Genomic DNA, 22422 nt, shown 5'->3' on the forward strand with positions numbered 1-22422 from the left:
GAAATTCTCTTCTTGATCTGGAAAAACATTTTAATAATACATACTTGAGCAAGAAGAGAATACATCATCTATATTAATTTTGTTACTATAAAAGAATGAAATATATATATGAAAAGATTTTTAATAAAGTATAACGCAAATATGTTATAGATAAAAAAAAAAAACAAACTTTTCATGAATCCTGAAAAGACCTACAGTGAATTCTTTTTAAAATAAATTATCTAGCAAAATAATCCTTAAGTCATTGTGGGGTAAGTTTTGAGCTTATATGTCAACGACTAAAATGTCATTATCAAAGAATATAGTTTGTCACTTTCTCATTTTTTTTACATAAGACTGATCATTTTACAGTTCAGAAATTATTCTATTAAATTCATAGCCACAACTTATTACATATTTACTAAATATAGCTTTACCTGTTCTTAATGACCCACAATAATCAATAAAGGCTACAATATGTCAATAAACTACTTGCTTTATTCTCAAAATCCCCAGAATGTCCTTTTAAATAACAGCCAATTTCTTGTTCATCTTGTCACATGTTCCTCATTAATGTTTTTATTTACAGTAGTTTTCCAATTCTTCAGCAGGTTTAAATCTAAAACAAGCTATAATGTAATAACCAGCCTAACCAAACTAAGTTTATACAGGATTCTTGGCCTGTAAGCTTCTAGTTTACACCTCTTACTAGAAAAAAGTTTGCAGGTTTTGTAATACTTGTTACTATTATAGATCAAGGGGCCTTTTATAAAGTTCATTTATGGATTTAGCCCAATACCAAAGATGCCAGAAGCCTGATAACAGAAAAAACAGTATGTTAACAGGACTAAAAATTCTTTAAAAAATTAACAAAAAATGCACAATGATTACAATAATAAAACTACAAGATGTCACTGAGATGAATAATTTTCTTACCGTAAGCATTATAGGCTCACAAACTCTTTGCTTAAATTTGTCTCTGTTATTTCTTAGCCACAAAACAGCATCATAAGTGTCCCGGTACCTCTGTCTCAGCTTATCTTCCTTTTGATTCATAAGATTGTCAAAACGTTGAATATGGTCATCTACATCTAAAATTGAAAAACAAAGTAGATTCTCTGAAAATTTTAATTAATGAAACAATCTATTAATAATTTCTGAGAGAAAAATGATTTTTAACATAGAATAATCATACGTACAACAAAATGAAGAAAAAGAGATAAAAAGAATTAAAAGATATTCTTAGAAATACAAAGAGTCTGGAATTAATTTCCAAATCTCTTCTTAGGAGGTTATCTGCAAATGTACTCTAACAAAGTAAGGGCATAAAAGATACACACACACACACACACTCATATACACACACATACACACACACACAAAATAGAGGAATAGGCTTAGTCAACATAGAAAAGGTATGAAAGAAATCCCATATGATAAGATACTGATGGAGGCTTTGAGAATTACCAGTTTAGGTGGAAGCAGGATGAAATGTTACAGAATTCAAGGAAAGAAAAGATAGCACTCTCCCCTTTACTTAAGGAAATGCTAAAGAAAATGTTTTCTGTTTAAAAAAAAAAATAAAAAAAAAACGTAAATTAGCTGGGCACAGTGGCACATGCCTGTTACCCAAGTGACTCAGGAGGCTGAGGCAGAAGAATTACAAATTTGAGGCCAGACCCAGCATTTTAAGTGAAACCCTCAGCAGTTTATTAAGACATTATGTCAAAATAAAATAAAAAGTAAGGATAGGCTGGGCGCAGTGGCACACACCTGTAATCCCAGCGTCTGGGAGGCTGAAGCAGGAGGAATGCGAGTTCAAAGACAGCCTCAGCAAAAAGTGAGGTTCTACAAATACAAGTCAGTGAGACCATGTCTCTAAATAAAATACAAAATAGGGCTGGGGATGTAGTTCAGTGGTAGAGTGTCCCTGAGTTCAATCCCTGGTACCCACCCACCCAACCCCAAAAGGAAGGGCTGGAGATCATAGCACTGTAATAAGTGCCCCTGTGTTTACTATCCAGTACCAAATAAAAAAAGAAAGAAAGAAAATTCATAAAGGTAAATTAAAAACTTATAAAAAGTTATGAATTAAAGGAAATTTAGCCATCATATACTACTTGGCATGGCTATGAACAAGTTTTACTATTGTACTAAACAATACTTGGTATTATAAACTTCCAGAATTAACCCATAGAACACATAAAACTTAATTATGGTTCTCAATAAAATAGATGTTTCAAACCTTGAAAATATAAAAATGGGAGTATAGATGAGAGAGTTTTGAATGTGAGAAGCAAGGACAGGAGCACAGTGCTAGTATTTTAGATCACAAAATGTGTATGTAAACAATATGGACAACTGTTCAATGCCACAGAAACAGGCATATTGCCAGGCGCAGTGGTATATGCCTATAATCCCAGCTGTTTGGCAGGCAGGAGAATCATAAGTTCAAAGTCAGCATCAGCAATGGCGAGGCGCCAAGCAACTCAGTGAGACCCTGTTTCTAAATAAAATACAAAATAAAGCTGGGGATGTGGCTCAGTGGTCGAGGGCCTCGGAGTCCAACCCGAGTATCCAACCCCCAAAAGAGATAATCTGAGAAATTACAATAATTAGGGATGTATTATGAGCTAAAATCTACAAAATAACTATCAAAAAATGATGTCTAAAATTGATTAATCAAGTGATAATGAGATAAGAATATGGTGAATATATGAAGATGTCTATTACAAAAAACTGCAAGAGTTAAAAGTGCTTACTCTTGAGAGTGGGTCTGGAGGTAGGAAAGGGGTTGCATCACCCTTTTCTTTTAGTTCTTTTTAACTATACACATCTAGAACTTTTAAAAGCATAAAAGTGTTTTTTATTTCCCCCCACTGGTATTAGTCATATACAGTGAACAGAAAGAATATAAGATCTCCATCCAAATAATGCTACCAATTTATCCACATGGTCTACAGGAAAGAAAAGCAAACATGAAACTAGACAGGTTTGAACGACCAAAGCTAATGGTTACAAAGTGTAGGATAAAGAGCTTAAATTTGATCTGAGTAATATTAAGTTACTCAGTAAAGAAAATAAAGTTAAGCATTTTTAGAAAATTAATTCAATTGTTGTAATTAGACATAAAATAATGATCAACCAGAGGCAAATCACATATAAGACAAATATAGGTAATAGGGCACAAGTTGGAAGAACTGAACTAAGTTTGCCCAGCAAGGAAACTTGCACAGTTTAAAGAAATGAGTATCAGGGAAGAAGAAAGGCCATTGTCAGAGATGAATCCCCATTTTAAGAAACTTACTCTTTTTCTCTTTCTCTAGAGTTTCCCTCTCTCTCCGTTTATCAATTATCTCGCCTTCACATAATGCCTTTTCATCTTGAACTCGTCTCAGATCATTTGTAATGGCATCAATCTGAGGCTGAAGATTCTCACAGTTTTCTGTGGTCTTTAATTCATTTTGCAAATCCTCTATCATTTTGCGGGTATTACTTATTCTCCTCTGTCTGTCTTGTTCTTCATTTTGTTTTACTGTTAGAGCCTGCTGAAGTTCCTCAATCTAATAAAACAAAAGTAGGTCAGTACCTAAGATTGCTTTTTCTCCTGATTTATAAGGCTTTCTTAATACTGAAGTTTTACATGGGGTTGAGGATATGACTCAGTGATAGAGCACTTGCTCACCATGCTGAGGCCCCAGGTCCCACCACTAGCACCACAAGAAAAAACAAAAAACACCAAACTAAGAACATGGAGTTTTTTTTCTCTCTACAAGGAATCCTACTAGAATTAGACTAGCAGATTGCCAGTTCTACCAGACTACCTATCTTGATTTGTTCACTAACATATCCCAAATACCAAGAATTGTACTTAGTATGAAATTACACACATAATAATTTACACACAATGTAAATTATTTTTGCTGAATAAACAAAATAAAAAGCTAAATTTCTAAATAGTTAAAGTGAATATATACTATACATCATACAACCAAAATTGTTATGCTGTATAATATACAAGTTTCAATAAATAATACAAATGATTATAAGTCAATTATAATTTCAAACCACAATATTTTTTTTTGAACAAAATTATTTTCTACCTATACTTCAAGTTAATACTGTGAGATTTAAATTTTTTTTTTCTTTGTAGTACTGAGGATTGAACTCAAGGCCTCGCACATGCTAGAAGTACTCTACCACTGAATTGTATACATAGTTCTTGATGTTTTTTATTTTGAGAAAGGGTCTCATCCTCCAAAATAATTGGGTCTACAGATGTGCACCATCATGCCTGGCTTTTAATCAGTCTTTACACTTGAAGTTTTGGTTCATAATGTAAATTATTTTTTAAAAGCCAGACGCACAGGTTGCCACCTGACATCAAAGGAATTTTTTTTTTATCTAAACCAAAGAGTTACCATTTTCTGTAAGACACACAAACAAATGTACACTTACATATCTAATTGATTTTTTTATAAGGAGAATTCTCTATTAATAAATATTCAAGGTTCATATATTACACCATCTATTATTAGTTGACTTTATTTCTAAATCACTTATTTCCTCCTTTTCATTATAAAAGTTAACATATTCATTACAAAAATATGAAAAATAGAGACTTTACAAATAAAAATCACTCAAAATCTAATCAAACTTAAATTTTTACATTTTATTAACAACCTATAAATGTCATAAAACACATTTTAAAAATTAAAGGGCACCAATAAAAATTTACCGAGAGCAGTTTCTTAGTACCCATGTTCCTGCAAAATAAAATTTGAACACCTACATGATGTCCTGTTATATGGACATACTACACTTTATTATATTCCCTATTGTTGGAAATTTGGAATGATATAAATGTTTCCTTTCTAAAATTTATCTTGGTAGTATTATGACAATGAACAAAACACATGCTAAAATTCTTTCACCCTTACCAAACAGAGAATGAGAGAAAACATGAAAAAAATTAAGACACCTGTCATTGAAAATTAACAATGTTTAAAGAACCTGAAAGGAGGAAGTAGACAAGAAGCTCCAGTGTTCAGCCTGGAAACCCATGAAGTCCCAGGCCTTCAGAAGAATAAATGGGCATGTCACAGAAGACAAGTACAGAAATAAGAATTACTAGGCATGAAAAAGTTTAAGTTCATGAAAAAGGAGCAAGACACACACAATTTAAATATACATGCTTTCTACTTCCAGTACAACAGAAACCACTCAGCTCCTGAAAAAAAAAAAAAAAATCACTGGGTTGGTTTTTCACTTTGACCTTTCTTACCTTTGGGCTAAGTTTTGAACTCTTAACTCACTTGCCACCCTCATCCAAGAAACTACCATGACTAATCACATTAGTCCTACCATGACTACCCATGTTTAGTTTGAGCAAAGTCTAAACCTTTTAGGTCACCCATCTTCAATGGGACACTACTGCCATACTGATCAATATCTTCAATTTCTCCAAATGTATCTTATTCTAACTGAAAACTGTTATTTCCAAAATACTTCTCCCTAGAGTTCTATTAAGTGGTGACTTGCTATAACCCTACTACACTTCAGGACTCAGAAATGGAGGTGTCCTCATTGTCATGACACTCCTTCCTCCTTTAACTGAGCCCCACTTTAGTTCCTCTGAAGACCTGGAATCAGACTTTGCCACCCATTATCCTTATTACTATGTTAACCATCTCCCCCTCATATTACTCCCTGATATTATTCATTTATCAGATGACTTTGATTTACCATCTTCCTCTATTTAATTTATCATTATGCCTGTCATGTGATTTCAACCTAAACACAGAAAACCAATCTAACTTTTTGGTCTTTGTTCCCTTACTTCTGCAACTTCAGTCATTTTCTACTTATATTGTAGATCATGTAAATCACACTACTTCTGAAGACCATATTTTCATAATCCTACTGTTTGATAATCATTTCCTTTCCCTCCATCCAATTCATCTGACATTCTTATTCCAGTTATCCCTTGGCCCCCACAAGGTCCTACAATCTACTGATGTACTACCTTTTCACAATACAACTCTCCTTCATTTATTTCCTCAAAGAGCACTACAACCACTCCACTGCAAAGACCCCTGAATCCTCCATTCCTATGTCACACTGGCCAGGGAAAAAACCTAGTATTAATTAAACCTAATTATATTAGCTTTATCTTTCTATATCTAAGCAACTGAACTACTGGAAAAAATAAAAAACTGGTCTTTTAATTTATAATAATAAAATTTAAACAAGATGTCAAAACTATCAATAACAAAATTCTCTAATAAATTTGTGCCCTCATTCCAATATAAATTCATATCTCTTCCTCCTGTCAATCTATTACTGCTGCCTTCCTCTACTTAGCTCATGACCTCATCTCATATTCCATTAATAGAATAATTAAAATCAAGAATTCTTCCTTCTTTCAAACCTACACTTTAGCTACATTCGACTTTACTATGTTTTATCTTATAAAATGTAAGGACAGTCCCTGTAGCTACCTAAATCTAACCCCTCCAAGGCAACTCCAGACCAGTGTTTCTCAAATTATTTATGACAGACCATTTAGGAAAAAAAAAAAAAAAGCCTGTCATTGCAAGTCAGCTTTTATCAATCATAATTAAAATTAATTATTAACAATCACTGGGAAAACAGTTTGGTAATTTTTTTTTTAATTAAAAGGAATTTATGATACTGTGCTCTCAGGAAATTACACAAGAAAAATAAAAGCACATGCATACAAAATGATATACAAGAATATACACAGCAACTTTATTGGTAATACCCCCAAAGCACTTAAATATATATAAAGGTTGAATGGTTAAACTGTAATCTAAGGAAAAATGAAAAAAAAAAAAAAAAAAAACACACTACATTGAATAAAAATAAAAATATAGCATATCAAAAATTGCACCACAGCTAAAGCAGTAATGAGAGAAAAATTTATAGCTCTGAGAGCTATAAACAGTTTATAACTCAGCTGGGCCTGGTGGTGTACATCAGTAATCTAAGCTACTTGGGAGGCTGAGGCAGAAGGATCTCAGTTTCAAGTCTAGCCTGGACAAGATAGTGAGACCGTCTACACAAACAAAAAGAAAAAGGAAAGAAAGACAAAAACAATGTACAGGGTAAAATTCTCAAATAAATAAACCAAGCTCTATCTTATAAACCTAGAATAGAACACCAAAATAAACCCATATCAAGCAGAAGAAAGAAAACAACAAAGGATAACAACAAAATTTGAAAATAATAAAACAGAAAGTAATGTAAAAAGAACTGTTTTCTTAAAAAAAAAAAATCAATAAAGTTAACACACCTCTAGCAAGAATGACTAAAAAAGGAGAGAAGGGGGGGAAAATGTCAAAAGAAACAAACTTCCCATGGAATGAAATAGAAATATCACAATTATCTATACTTACCAAAAGCATAGGAGAATTTATACATACAAATTTGACAAATGAGACAAAATAAACCAATTTCTTATAAAACACAAACTATCATAACTCAACTAATATGAAATAATTATCTGGATAACCCGAAAACTACTAAGGAAACTGAACTCAAAATCTTAAAACTTCCCCCAAAGAAATCTCTAGGCCCAGCTAGTGTCACTTGAGAATTATACAAAGTGTTCAAAAAAAAAAAAAAAATTAACAATTCTACACAATCTCATCCAGAAAACAGAAGAGGAGGGATTACTTCCCAATTCATTTTATGAAGCTAGCTATTACCTTAATATCAAAAGCAGATAAAGCACCATAAGAAAACTACAGAACAAAATCCCTCAGATACAGAAGCAAGAACTCTTTAACAAAATGTTTGCAATATATTTATATGTAAAAAGAACTTACATTTATATACCACAATCAAGTGGGGTATTTCAGGGATGTAAGGTTGATTTGATGTTCAAAATCAATGCTGATCTATCATATTAATAGGTTAAAGAAAAAATTATACAATCATATCAATATATGTAGCAAAGCATTTTTATCAAAAATGAAGATTAAAATTCTCAAACAGGGGCTGGGGATGTGGCTCAGCAGTAAAAGTGCTTGCCTGGTTTGCATGGGGCACTGGGTTCAAATTCCCACCATCAAAAATAAATAAATAAATAAAAATTCTCAAACAAAGGATCTTCTGAATCTGACCAAAAAAAGCATCTATAAAAAACTAAAAACTTAAAACTAACGTACTTAATGGTGAAAAACTGAATGCTTTCATTCAAAGATCAAGAATGAGGATGTGGGGGAAGAAAAAAAATAATGAGGTAAGGATGTCCCCATTCACCACTCTTATTCAATACAGTGATAGGAGTTCTACTCTAGCAGTAAGTCAAGAAAAGGAAACAAATCAGAAAGAAGGCTATCCATATCTGCACACGACATGATGTAGAAAATCAAGAAATTTACCAGAGAGAGAGAAAAGAGACTAAGGTTTAAAAAAAAAAAACACAAGATGACTTGTATGCTGAAAACTACACAATGCTGACAAAAGAAATCAAGGTCATTCTCCAACTACTTAATGCAATTCCTAATTAATAAAAGTCCAGCAACATTTTTCTGTAGATATAGAAAAGATTTGGATTTCATCAGAAATGGTGAACTTTTAAAATCCTCTCCTCCATAAAAGCAATGCATGCACAAGGACAAAAACTGTCACATTAACTTTTTTAGAATTCTGAAATTTAACCAAATGCTTGTAGCAATCCAGAAGTATTTACTTAAGAAAATGTTTGAGTCTCCATAACAGGAAGCTTTGTGGAATTTTACACATGTCCTATTCTCAAATCCTTCTCCCTATTTCTGTGATAGTCTTAAAAACCAACAGCCTAGAACCACAGTGAAAACTAGCAGCATTAAAGACAATAGAAAGGTGTGAATAAGTTAAGAACTCTTAAATCTTCATTCTCATAGAAATGTCATTTTCTGCTCTGTATGGCAGTTTCCCAGAAAAACTGATTTGGCAAGGCTTGTCTTCATTGACCCAACTCAGTTCACTCACTACAATCTTAAATTTCCCCTGAACACATTTGTCAAAAACAATCAGCAGGAATCATTTATCATCAGAGCTGCCTGAAGAGGGATAATTTATAACAGTTGCAGCAGACAATAAGCTCAACAAAAATCTTCAAAGGAAAAACTGGGGTATGAGATGTCCAATCAAAGTTTTGGATGCTTCTGGGAATCCAAAAGGCCATGTATATGAGTAGAACTATACATGCTCTAAAAGACCTGAGAAGGCCCTAAGCTCTCACCTGTTTCACCTTGAGGCTCTGTGCAATTAGAAAGTAAAGTCAGGGACATAGCTGGGACTAGCAGTGAAAATTAGCCAAAATTTAACAATCTAAGGAACATTCATTCAAACAAAATGACTAGATTTCAATGACAAGTAAGGGCAATGCCCAGCTTGGGAACCACTAAGTTAAATGAGCACTGGCTTTGGTAGTCACATATAATGAAGAATACAAACTTCAAAGAATCAGGAAATCACTAAAACATAAAGAATATCAAGGCTTGGGACTGGGAAGGAGAGATGATTATAAGAGTTGCTACACTGTTATTGAAACTGACTAGTTTTAACCAAAAAATTTTAACACAAACAAATAAGAAAATATGGTCTACATTCTGGGGAAAAAAGTCAACAGAAAAGTTCCTGAGTATTATGGTTCAGATATGAGATGTCCTCAAAAAGCTCATGAGGTAATGCAAGAATGCACAGAGATAAAGTGATTAGATATGAGCTGTGATCTAATCAAGGGATTAATCTATTCAATGGATTACTAGATGGTAACCTTAGACAAATGGGTGTGGCTAGAGGAAACAGGTAACTGGGGAAGTGCCCTTGGGGATTATATTTTGTCCCTAGCTTCTCAGGCTCTCTGATTCCCAGCAGTCATGAGTTGAGCAGCTTTCCTCTGCTGCATCCTTACCTGACAATAACCTGCACAAAGGAATCAAGAGCACTGGTAAAGGTAATTACATGGGTAAAAGTAAAAGGACAGTATAAGTGTATTTTGTAATTTGTAACTTTTTTTCCCTTCTACCTGATATGAAAGACAACTGCTGTAATATTTTATATATATATGTATGTATATATACATACATATATATATATATATGTAGCAAAATACAATTAATATAATTATGAGGAGGATATATCAGCCTACAGAATGGGGGTTAATATCCAGATAGGGGGTTAATATCCAGAATATGCAAAGAACTCAAAAAACTTAAACACAAAAAAGAAACAACCCAATCAATAAATGGGCAAAAAAACTAAACAGAAACTTCTCAAAATAAGAAACACAAATGACCAACAAATATATAGGAAAAAAATGCTCAATATTTCTAGCAATCAGGGAAATGCAAACAAAACTACACTAAGATTTCATCTCATTCCAATCAGAATGGCAATTATCAAGAACACAAACAACAATAAATGCTGTTGAGGTCATGGGGGGGAAAGGCACACTTGTGAGGCTGTAGACTACTGGTACAACCACTTTGGAAAGCAGTATGGAGATTCCTCAAAAAACTAGGGATGAAACCAGCATATAATCCAGTTATCCTACTCCTTGGTATTTTCCCCAAAGATCTACAATCAGCATACTATAGTGATACAAGTATCTCAATGTTTACAGCAGCACAATTCACAATAGCTGAATATAGAATCAACTCAGATGCCCATTAATAAATGAATGGATTAAGAAATTGGTTATATACATACAACAGATTTCCACTCAGCCATAAAAAAGAGCAAAATATGGCATTTGCCAGTAAATGGAGAATATCATGCTAAGTGAAATAAGCCAAATTCAGAAACTCAAAGGTCTAATGTTTTCTCTCATATGCCGAAGCTAGAGTAAAATAGAGGAAAGGCAGATGGAGGGATTGGGTAACAAAGGGAAGATCAGTAATATAGGAAGAAGAGACGGAGAGGCAGAGAGAGAAATAGGTATGGGGGACAATGCAGAATGAATTCTTAAAAAATTATGTTATCTGCATATATAAAAATACCGCAAGGAACTTCACCTTTATGCATACGTAGGAAGAACTAATTGAATATAAATAAATAGATGAGTTAAAGAAAGTGTAGTAGAGAAAGGAGAATAGGAGAGGAAAGTTGGAAAAAAAAGGTAAAGATAAAAGGGAGGGATCATGAACTAAAATCAAATTCCATGCACGTCTGAGTCTGTCAGGATGAACCCAACTACTATGTATGACTATAAAGCCCTAATTTTAAAAATGGATATATCAAGTAAGTAAAAAAGTACGTAGACCATTTGAATAATATCGCAGAAAGCCTACTCATATAAGTGTATATATACGTGTATCTCCACAACCAAAGATAGAAAGCAAATTCTTCTCAAATATATTTGGAGCATGTATAAAAATCAAATATAAAATAAAAGCCCAAAAGATGTGTCAAAAAATTCTAAAGTCGCCAGGTATGGCAGCATATGCCTGCAATCCTAGCAGCTCTGGAGGCTCAGACAGGAGGATCAAAGCCAGCCTCAGCAACTTAGTGAGGCCCTACGCAACTCAGTGAGACCCTGTCTCTAAATAAAATACAAAATAGGGCTGGGGATATGGCTCAGTGGTTGAGTACCCTTGAGTATAAAGGAGTATAACTAGAACTCTAATTGGAAAAAAAAAAAGAAAAGAAAGAAAAAGAAAGCTTAAAATTCCTTATATGAAGGGTTAAGGGTGTAGCTCAATGGTAAAGCCTGTGCTAACAAATGTCAGGTCCTGGGTTTAATCCCCAGTGCCCTCCAAAAAACCACAAAACCGAACAAACAAAAAAAGCCCTATCTGTAGAAACTAATATAATAAGAACGTCAAAGTAAGCTCATCTGAATAAAAATGTTTTATGAAAATTATAAAATCTAAAACTAAAAGAAAATATCAGTATATGTGAGATATAGTCAAATGAGTAGTTCTGAGGAATTTTACAATTATATTCCGCTCAACTACTATGCTTCCAAATCTGTTTTCCTCAGATTAACGTAAGAAATCTTAAATTTCCTTTACAGATTAACATAAGAAATAGAGATTGAGGAGGATCCTGGACAACTCCCAAACAAGAATCTGACTCTAGTCCTGGAGCACACCTGTGATCCCAGCAACTGGACTTAAGAAGCTGAGGCAGAAGGCTCGTGACCAGCTTAGGCAATTTAGTGAGATCCTGCCTCAAAATAAGGATGTAGCTAAGTAGTAGAGCATTCCTGGATTCAATTCTCAGTTCTACCACTGGAAGGAAGGAAGGAAAGAAGGGAGGAAGGAAGGAAAGGAAGAAAAAAAAATCAAGGAAAAGTTTGACTCATTATCCAGATCTGAACATAAAAGTAAGGGCAAATTAAGGAAATAACAATTTCAACAGGATATCTTACATGTTTATCTTTCCTTTCTATAACATCTTGTTTCTGTTTGCATTTTTGAGATGTCTCTTTAATGTCTGTTGCCTGTAAGAACCAGGAGGGGAAAAGGTAATTAAAAACTCAAATCAGCATGTGGCTCTACCCATCCAAATAATGTTATATGAGTTAACCTACAACAGTACTTTCTCAATTTATTTATTTCAAATTCATAATATCACAACATATATAAACAGTATAGAAATCTACAAAAGGTTATTCCAAACAATATTAAAAATAGCTAGAGAATATGCATACATACTTAACAGGCCAGATATGGTGGTACACACTGGTAATCCCAGCTACTTGGGACGCGGAAAAAGAATGATAAAAATTGAGTGCAAAGCTATCTCCAAATAAAAGGGTTGGGAATGTAGCTCAGTGGTAGAGCACTTGCCTAGCATGTGTGAGAAAAAAATGTAGACTGATTTAATGTGCCAACTCAGAATCCAAGAGCACTTCTTCAGGAAAATAATTTTAAAACATTAGGCTATATAGATTTCTACAAAAACAAATTAGGCAAAGAGATAATGACAATGTCTCAATAGCTAGGTTTCTGTTATAAAAGATAAGTGAAACAAGGGTTTTAAATATGATACTTTAGAGACTTGGAATTTACTGTCCACGTTTTTTTCACTATAAAAAAAATTTAGTAGAAACATCAATTCTGGAACCAAAACAAACAAACAAACAAACAAACAACAACAACAACAAAAAACCCAAAACAATTATAAACCCAAGTGTATGGTTTAGATGTGGAATGTCTCCCAAAAGCTCATGTGTTCAAGACTTGATCCCCCAAACAGTAATGTCCAGTGGGGCTTTTAGGAAGTGGTTGGATCATAAGAACCATATAATTTCATCAGTAGATTAATCCATTTGATAGGTTAATATTATGAATGAACTACTGGGAGGAGGTGGAAACTTAGGCAGGTAGGGCATGGTTGAAAGTAAATCACTGAGGGATGTGCCCTGGGACCATAGCTTATCTGTGGGCCTTTCCTTGCTCTCCACCTCTCTATGGTTCCTTGCTGTCAAAAGTTGAGTGGCTTTCCTTAGTCATACCCTCTTCTGCCATGATGTTCTCTCACCTCTGGCCAAAGGCAAAGAAACAGGCCAACCATGGACTGAAATCTCCGAAATTGTGGGTCAAAATAAATCTTTTCTCCTCCAAGTTGTTTTGTGTCATGTATTTTGGTCACAGTGACAAAAAGCTGATTAATACACACACCCTAACTATAACCAATCACCACAAACATGACACTGACTGATATTTATTAGTTCTAAATTCTTTAAGAAGACATGTTATCTTTGAGATTTAGTATCCTTAACTATGAAGTGAGAATATTTTTCTAGATAAAAGTATCTATAATCCTTTCTTGCTCTCAAATTTGAAATGATCAATAGGGTTCAGTACTATTTGCACTTTCAGGCATTCAAAGTGAAGTCTTGGAACATATACCCCCTGAGATAAGGGAAGAGTAATACATTTGGAAAGCAGGAATTTAAACCATTCTCAAAATAATCTCTGACCCCAAAGTTCCTTTAAAGGTTAAAAGTCATGACCATAAAGGTTATACTTTTAAAACACAAGTAATGACTATATTATTTACTCCAACAAATAACAGATTTTCTGTATCATTTTCCTCCAAAAGGGTGTATAATTACAAAGCAGAGAAAACAAATTCACAAAAGGAGTTCAATGTTTCTAGAAATACTATTATAAATCATTTTGTAATTAAAACAATCAGATTTTATTTTTCTCTTTTTATACCTTGGAATTTCTATAAAGTAGCAATCCTTCAACAGTAACAAGCTCTTGAAAGCCCTATAGTAACTCTTAGTTAAAGAAACAAAGTAATAAAATTTACAAGTAAATTAGAAAATACTTTGAAATAGCTGAAAATATTTGCTAAAATAAAATTCAGATAATGCAAAACTGAATAAGCAAAGTACCTTTTCTTTGATTAGAGCCTCCAAATTATGGCGTTGCCTTTCAATTTCCTCAATCCGACGTGTCATAGGAATCTGTCCTTCTTTAAGTTTTCTGACCTCTTCCTTCATTTGGTCACGGGCTAGTTTTACTTCTTCATATTCCTGACGAACATTTTCATATTCCTTGCAAATAATTCAAGAAATAAAGTTAATGCACTAATCAGCTTAAACCAATACATATTCTAAAATCAAAGTACAGGCAGAAAAAAAATCTAAAAAATATATTTTGTCACTAAAATAAGATTTTCCTCTAATCTCTCAGGTAAGAAAGGATTTAGCGATATATAAAGAAACAAAAGAAACAATTCTGAAAGGTAAAAATGAAAGAAAATTACAAAAGGAAAATAGGTCAAAGAAAAATGAAAAGAAGCATGTTGCTAGCTAGCTGGGTAAAAATGACACTCTTCATGTCACAAGAATTAATAAATATTTGGTGAGTAAATTTATAAGTGGAGTGCTAATACAGTATATACAGAAGAACACAAATATTCATTAGAGTAAATAAAAAAAGAAGAAAATTTTTAAAAAGACTGGGGAAACTAAGACTTCAGAAGATAATGTCAGAGAAAGAAAAATAATAGACACAGGGAAAATGCAGTCAAGAAGAAGAAAATAAAGGAAAAAAATTAAGAATAATGGAATTATGAAATGCAGGGGAGTGATACCACAAATACAATCATATTATTGTTTATAATCTAAGTCACTTCTTTTGGGGGGCGGGGGGCGTACCAGGGATTGAACCCAAGGGTGCTTAACCACTAAGCCACATCTCCATCTTTTATTTACATTTTATTTTGAAACGGTCTAACTAAATTGCTTAGGGCCTCACTAAATTATTGAGACTGGCTTTGAACTTGCAATCTTCCTGCTTCAACCTCCCAAACCACTGGTATTACAGGTGTACACCACCATATGCGGCTCACTTTTAAAAAAATCTAATATTATTTCCAATCTAACTTCTGAAAAAACACTAGGAAACTTTCCTTACTTATTTTGTTCCACCTATGGAGGAACATTAATCTTTAGCCCATAATGTAGACTTAGGTATGAAATATATCACACTGTGATTAGAAAAAACACAGTAGCCTCAGGAAAATTATGAAACATGAGTAGAGAACTTTAGTTAAGATATTTCAGCTACATTTGTAGCTGAATTTTTTATCAGTGGCATATCTCAAGTAAGTTCTTAATGACCTAAGAACATTCAAAGATTTAATGTTTTGACCTACATAAGTCTTTTTAGATCTAACATTTTGAAAATATCAAAGAACTAGCTTTCATGGACCAAAATCTGAAAGAATTAATACTGACTCAACTGACGATTTGTTATAAAACAACTAGCACACATCTATATTATAAAGAGTAAGAGAGGTAGAAATTGTAATATGTATACTATATAAAGCAAAAAATAATTTGAACACATAATTAATGCATTCTTTATAACTATTCCACTACTTAAAGATTCACCTATTTTGCCTCTGTAATAATTAAGACTTACCACCCATGGCCGTTTTGCTTCAAGCATCTCAATTAAATCTAAGTGTCGTTTCCTTTCATAGAACCTCTCGACATCTTGTTTGTATCTTTCATTCCTCTGAACCATTTTCTCTAGATATTCAGTTTTTTCTTTGTAAGAAGTCTAAAATAAATATTTGTTGAACAATCAGTTTAAATGAAAAAAAAAATGACAACAGGTCAAATCTTTTAACAATGAAAAATAATGCCAGCAAAATTTCACAATAAAGAATTTTGCAGGCGCTTTGTAAGAGCTATCTGTCTCATCTACTTCAGGGGTAGAAACAATTCACTTAATACATGTTTGAGTATTCCTTATACAAAATGATTGGAGCCAGAAGTGTTTGATTTCATAATTTTCAGATTTTGAAATATCTGCATAGATGTTACCAATTAAGCATCGCTAATCCCAAAACCCAAAATTCAATACTCCAAAATCTGAAGTTTTCTGAGAACCAATATGACACTCAAAAAGCCTTGAATTTGCAGCATTCAAATTTTGGATTAGGGATGCTCAAACTATCAGCTTTATACTGTGAATTAACAAATACAAAGATGCACTCAGAACATGGTAGAATATATGATCACTTTTCTCTCAAAAGATGGTAAGTTAGAGGAGTATTTCAGGTGGGAGTAGTAGACTGATGTGAAAAAAGGTAAAAGAATTGAAGGAGTATCTCAAGTAGGGTAAAATAATTATAAAAAACTCAAAACAGCTCCTTTGGTCATTCCCTCTTAATTTGTGCAAAAAAAAAAAAAACCATTTTACTACAATAAATACATATTACCAAGTACAGACAGTTATATTTGAACAGAAAGTGTCTGTTTATAAGAGTTCTCATTATGAAAATGTATTTATTTATTTTAGATGAAGGGATATGGCTAAAGATCTATTAAATAAAATACCTTTACAAATATTATGCCATAAAGGATATTTTTATTTATAAATTTCTTAAAGATGAAAATACTTAACACTGCAACTAAATATTTAGTTCTCTTATAAAGTCTACCTTTATGTAGCTGATAAAAAATACAGAGAAAGCTGGTTCGACAGAGGTGTTATATTAAATACAACATTTACATTTGCTGTATTACCTAAAAACTTTCATGGTTCCTGACAAGATATTTAGTAGGTACTGACTCAATGACAAAATATCACGATTTCCTGAGGGAAAAATCCAAAATGGTGCTACTGGTTTCTTAAAAACTCAATAACAAGTACTGCTGTTAAATTTTTCAAACTTTTATTCCTAAATGAAAATACATCTTAGACTGTTATGAAATTAATATTTAAGTGTGTTTTGTCAGCAGAGAGTGAATACTCAGAACACATTAATGTTTGGACAACAGCTTGAATGAAAACAAGTCTTCAAATTGTCAAACTTTACAATATCAAATCCATTCTCCTTTTTTGTCATTTAACTGATGTCATTATCCTGGGTTAAAAAAAAATCACAAATATGAATTCAATTAATGAACAGAACTATTACTTACTCTTTTACAGTTCATAACATAGAAATCAATAAGGGACAACAGACATGAGTTGTATATTTATAAATACCTCCAGCTGTTTTTCTTTCTCCCTGAAGTTTTTGAGTTCACAGTGATACCTGTGCATTTCTGGAGGACCAATTGACTTCTCAGTAGCTTCAAGCAGTTCTATTTTGCTGAGTTTTGCAAATTCTCCTACTTTGTCCTAGAGCATAAACATTAAATATCAGCAACTTGATAATTTATAAATATCTTTAAAATGTGTTTTATTCTGTGATTACACTTAAAACTTTGAGATATGAGTCTCATAAACACGTTATATATTATTCTTTAATAAAGACAACACAGCAGAAATGATCATCTTTTTGGTAACTTTTAAAACATTTCTATGTCAATAATTTATAGGTTGAAATTACATGGATCATAAACAGATTATGGATAAAAGAGAAAATAGTCTCCTGGACTGAAGTGATCACTATTCACATATCAGATGGAATGTTCCAAGTTTAAAAAAAAAAAAAGGCAATTTCAAATATCTACTTTTGAGATAGTCTGACATGAGCTGATAAATGAAAAAAACTTTCAGATTTTAAGTTTTTACTTAAGTTGGACTTATTTAATTAAACCATTATGTTTCTGAAGAAAATGAATAATGCTGTCATTAAACAGCATTCAAAGACAAATATAAAAGGTATTTAACATCCATTATCAGGATTTTTAATTCTTAAATAAATTTAATATATAACAAGATTTTAGAAGGTACACATACAAGAGTTTTAGTATATTCAATATTTATCCAAACACCTTGATTAAAAAGCTGTTTACTGACAAAATTTAGGTTCCGCAAATGAAGCACAAAGCTACTGAAACTACTCTGTACTTAAAAATAATACACTTAAACTAAAGTGACTGAGCAACTGAGATGTTTTTTATTAACTGAAATTAATAACATTATACTACAAGTGGTAAGAGTTCTTTCACAAAGAACTATTAGTATTAAAAGTACTATGTGTTCAATGTAAATGATAATCATTATAATATCTCTTGGAAAATATTTCTATTCTCATATGGCATAAACAGTAAATACTAGAAACAAAACTTCCCCATTTTTACATTTACTTCTACCATACCTGAGGTAGAAACTGGCAAAGATTGCCCACTTGAATATTTAAGGCTGCAACTTGTTCTTCAACCACTTTCTGGGTTGTAGATTTTTTGTTGATGAACCAAAAGGACTGATTTTTTGCCACATCAATCTCACGGGTGATTATAAGATTTCCAGAAGTCCTGAACCTGATGAAAGAATAATTTTTAAATATTTATTATCAAAATGCATTATTTAAGAAATAAAATTTCCGACACTCTTGTTCACCAAAGGTACCATAAAGGATTATTATGATTTTTTAAATTTCTTCTGATATTTTGACCCCTCCCAATAAGGAAATCTTGACATTTTATTAGTAGTAAAACCATAACTGGCCACGTGTCAATTACTACTTAGTCAACAATTTAAATTTTTAGCAAAACAAAATTAAAATTCAATATTAATTCACAAACACTACCAGAGGAGTTGCATATCTAGAGTTATTTATCCTTTAAAAATAGTTATGCTATTCTTTTATCACATGCATTGACTGCATTTCAAAATGGGCCGATATATATAAAAGCATAACAGTTAAACCTTGAAATATTCCCTAGTTGGAAAATGTTAAAAATGAATACTGACTCTTACATGAGCATTACCAGAAATCAAAATTAGCCTGCCCATACAGGTAGCTCATGGCTTCTTCACCATGTACTCTTCTCTGAATTCAGAGGGAATTATATTACAAGGCTACAAAGAACATTAAGCAACATAGAATCGGAAAGAAGGGTATTTACTTATTTCTTGCTTTTAGAGGTACTACTGCTCCACACCTCCCATCTATTCATCCATCTTCTTCACTGGGAATCAGCAGCATGTGGTAAAAAGATAAATTATTGGTATCTAATGGCTAAATGATAATAATTTATAAATGTTGTCTATATAGATTAGATTGTAATCAGAATACTTCAAACACTAAAATTTTAGAACTTCAAAAATACTAGTTTTAAATCTTAATTTCCAGCAGAATGTCTAATGAAGTACCCTTACTGATTTTCCTACTATAAACAACTAAAAGAATGAATAAACTATCTTCATAAATGCATTTATCAGTTAGCATGAAAGTAAGGAGTTCTGGCCAAGATATTAAAGCAAATGGAAAACCAGAGTGAAAAAATGAAATTGATCTTCACCTTGAGGGCAACTACCCAACTAGGTGACCGTGAGGGTTTATTTGCATGATCTCCTGGCAGAGGGACTGCAGACAAAGTGCAAAGCTACCCAATGTTCAGAGTGTTATAGAAAACCACCCCCAAGAAGCTACCCTTCCTCAGTAGAAGGATAAACAACTTCTTCATCCCCACCAACACCACCAGTAGGGACAGCAAGGCAAAACTGACTGTCTCATCTATGGCTTGATCCAAGAAACAAACAAAAGGTCTCCCTGAGAATCACTAGCCACAAGTTAGCTTCAAACATGTTTGTGTTTGTATCTTTAAGTTACATAATCTACCTACAAAGTTCAAAACCTCTTGAGCTGAGAATTCAATATATTATGATCCTGGATTGAAAGCATCCAATACTCTTTGGTAAAAATTCCTTCTGTAGGAATTTACTTCATCCTCAAAGAATTAGCACAGATAAAGGTTTAAAAACAAAGCAGCTCATTGGAAACACAGACACAAGAAAACAAAGCACCAAGAACAAGCATAAATTATAGAAAGCAAAATCATAAAGATGAAAAATATAAAAGATGTATAAGATATATAAGAGATACAGATGACTAAGAAAATCTAATGATTTGATAAAATTTCTAAAAAAGGATGGGCAAAGAAAATGGGTCAGTGGCAATATGTGAAGAGATAAGAACTTTCCAAAACTGAAGTAAGACACAAAGCCATAGATTTAAGAAACTTGTCAGGTGTGGTAGTGTTAGGTAATAGCTAGCAATGAGCTGTAACATGTATGTCAAGGTCACAGGTTTACTTTAAGTTATTCTTAAAGTTTTCATTAAGTTACTGCCAAGACAGATGAGTAAATAATTTGTTGCACACAACCTGCCGAAAAACATTAGTACACAAATCTTGAGAACAAACAGATAAAAGTAAAAGAGCTACAATGGGGGTTGGAGGGCTCATGAAAGAAGGATTTAAGGGACTAACTCTCAACAGGGTCAAGATAAAACTAAGTTATGGTGCCAAATGTCTCCTACAGTTCAGAAGCGGGATGGGGGGGGATGGTAGGGTGGGAGTTTCTTTAGTGGACACAGGTGCACTGAGGTAACTTCTGACCAGCTGTTGACCCACCTGATGTGAAAGAGATGTTGAACACCTGATTGGCAAAGAGTACAAAAGTGTCCCCAGTTCTGATAAACGCCAAACAGTAATAATTTGGTGACAGCATTGTCTATTTTGTCTTTCTCTGTTTGAGCCTTACTTTGCTTTCACTTTATTTTCACCTTCACTTCCATTCTATTGTCACTTATAATAAAGTTCTCTTACATGGCTTTTGGTGTCTGACTTTAAATTTTTTTGTGTGGGAACACAAGAACTGAGGTTTGGAGTTTTAGCTCCTTGGTTTCCTGTGACTGTGGCCAGCAACTCGGGAGGCTGAGGCAGGAGGATTTTAAGTTCCAGACTAGCTTCAGCCAGGACCCTCAACAAAATAAAAAAATAAAAGGGCTGGATTATAGCTCAGTGGTTAAGCTCCCCTGGGTTCAATTCCTGATATCAAAAATAAATAAGTAGTACTCAACATGGCGGCGGGCGGGGAGGCAGCACTTTCAGTACCTCCTCAACCACGTGGACAGAGAGATGCATTAGAACGTTTAGATTCTATCTGCTGAGAAACTCCCAGCAAAATTCTGCTGAAGTGAGACCTGCTGGGGAATTAGGGATTATTGGAGGTGACAGCTTGCCCCAGACGGGTGAATTTCGGCCACGGCAGCTTGGAGGTCCGGGCTGCTCCGTGCCGCCGCTGCCTGGCGACCAGCACAGTAGGAGGCGGTTCAGCACTGCGGGGTGGAGGGACCCTATGAAGAGGCTGCTAACCAAGCCTTCATGAAAAAGCAAACCAGAACTGAATCCGAGACTAGGACAGACCAGAGACAGGCCAGACCCATCCCTCCCATTGGACACCCCGGCAAGGAGTCTGGGGCCCGCCATAGCAGAGAGCTGATGTCACCAGAGTTCGGCAGATAGGATCCCTTCCCAGCAGAATTGGCTTTAGCAGGTGTGTGACTCCCACTCCCACCAGATACATACAGGTGGGAAACCTCAAAAATCTCGCCCCAGAGCTCCATGGGCGTGACTATAGGGGCCTAGGGAAGCAGAGGGGACTCCCGACCCCCAACTCCCCCTACCACCAGCAGCGTGGGTGTGACTGTAGGGGCCTAGGGAAGCAGAGGGGACTTCCGACCCCCAACTCCCCCTACCACCAGCGGCGACACCCAAGGCCTTAGCCGCCAGTTCCCAGGGGCATGGCCACCAAAGGGGTCCGGACAAATTAAACTGTGGGTTCCCAGATCACCCCTCCACAACCCTGGGGTCTGGATGAATGACAGAGAGAGTGCTCAGTAGTTCAGGAAATAGGGCACGCAGTGAGGCTGCAAGTGTAACCAGATCCTTGGAGATCGCCTCCTTAGAGCGGGGCCTGGCTGGCTGGCAGGAGGAAGAGGGGGAGGGGCCGGAGAAGAGAAACAGCTCTGGACTAACAGGACTAGAGAGACGACCAGTAGGGGAAGAGGAGTCGACTTATTGGGATTGCTGCTGGCACATAGAGGGCAGAAGGTCGGCTCGGAGGGCACAGATCCGCCTACTGGAAGAGAAGAAAATAGAACTCTAAGACTTCATTTATCTTTTTTTTCCCTTCTTTCTTTTCCCTTTTCAATTTTTATTGTTCTTTCCATTCTCCTCTAGTCTACCTATCTTTATCTCCCTCTTTCTCT

The 22422-nt window shown here is 34.2% G+C and overlaps 1 protein-coding gene across 2 annotated transcripts in view; it reads right to left on the reverse strand.

Moving 5' to 3' along the window:
• The window catches only part of Smc5 (structural maintenance of chromosomes 5), a 103483-nt gene that overhangs the window by 50548 nt on the left and 30513 nt on the right, over positions 1-22422 (reverse strand). For both annotated transcript variants that reach the window (XM_027940149.2, XM_027940148.2), the window contains exons 4-10: positions 18523-18685; positions 17463-17597; positions 15885-16025; positions 14348-14509; positions 12368-12439; positions 3287-3542; positions 916-1070 (exon numbers count right to left, since the gene is read on the reverse strand). In XM_027940149.2, coding sequence (XP_027795950.1) covers positions 916-1070; positions 3287-3542; positions 12368-12439; positions 14348-14509; positions 15885-16025; positions 17463-17597; positions 18523-18685 — 1084 coding nt within the window. The remainder of the gene's footprint in view (positions 1-915; positions 1071-3286; positions 3543-12367; positions 12440-14347; positions 14510-15884; positions 16026-17462; positions 17598-18522; positions 18686-22422) is intronic.

This window comes from Marmota flaviventris, chromosome 13 (assembly GCF_047511675.1).
Source record: "Marmota flaviventris isolate mMarFla1 chromosome 13, mMarFla1.hap1, whole genome shotgun sequence".
NCBI lineage: Eukaryota > Metazoa > Chordata > Mammalia > Rodentia > Sciuridae > Marmota > Marmota flaviventris.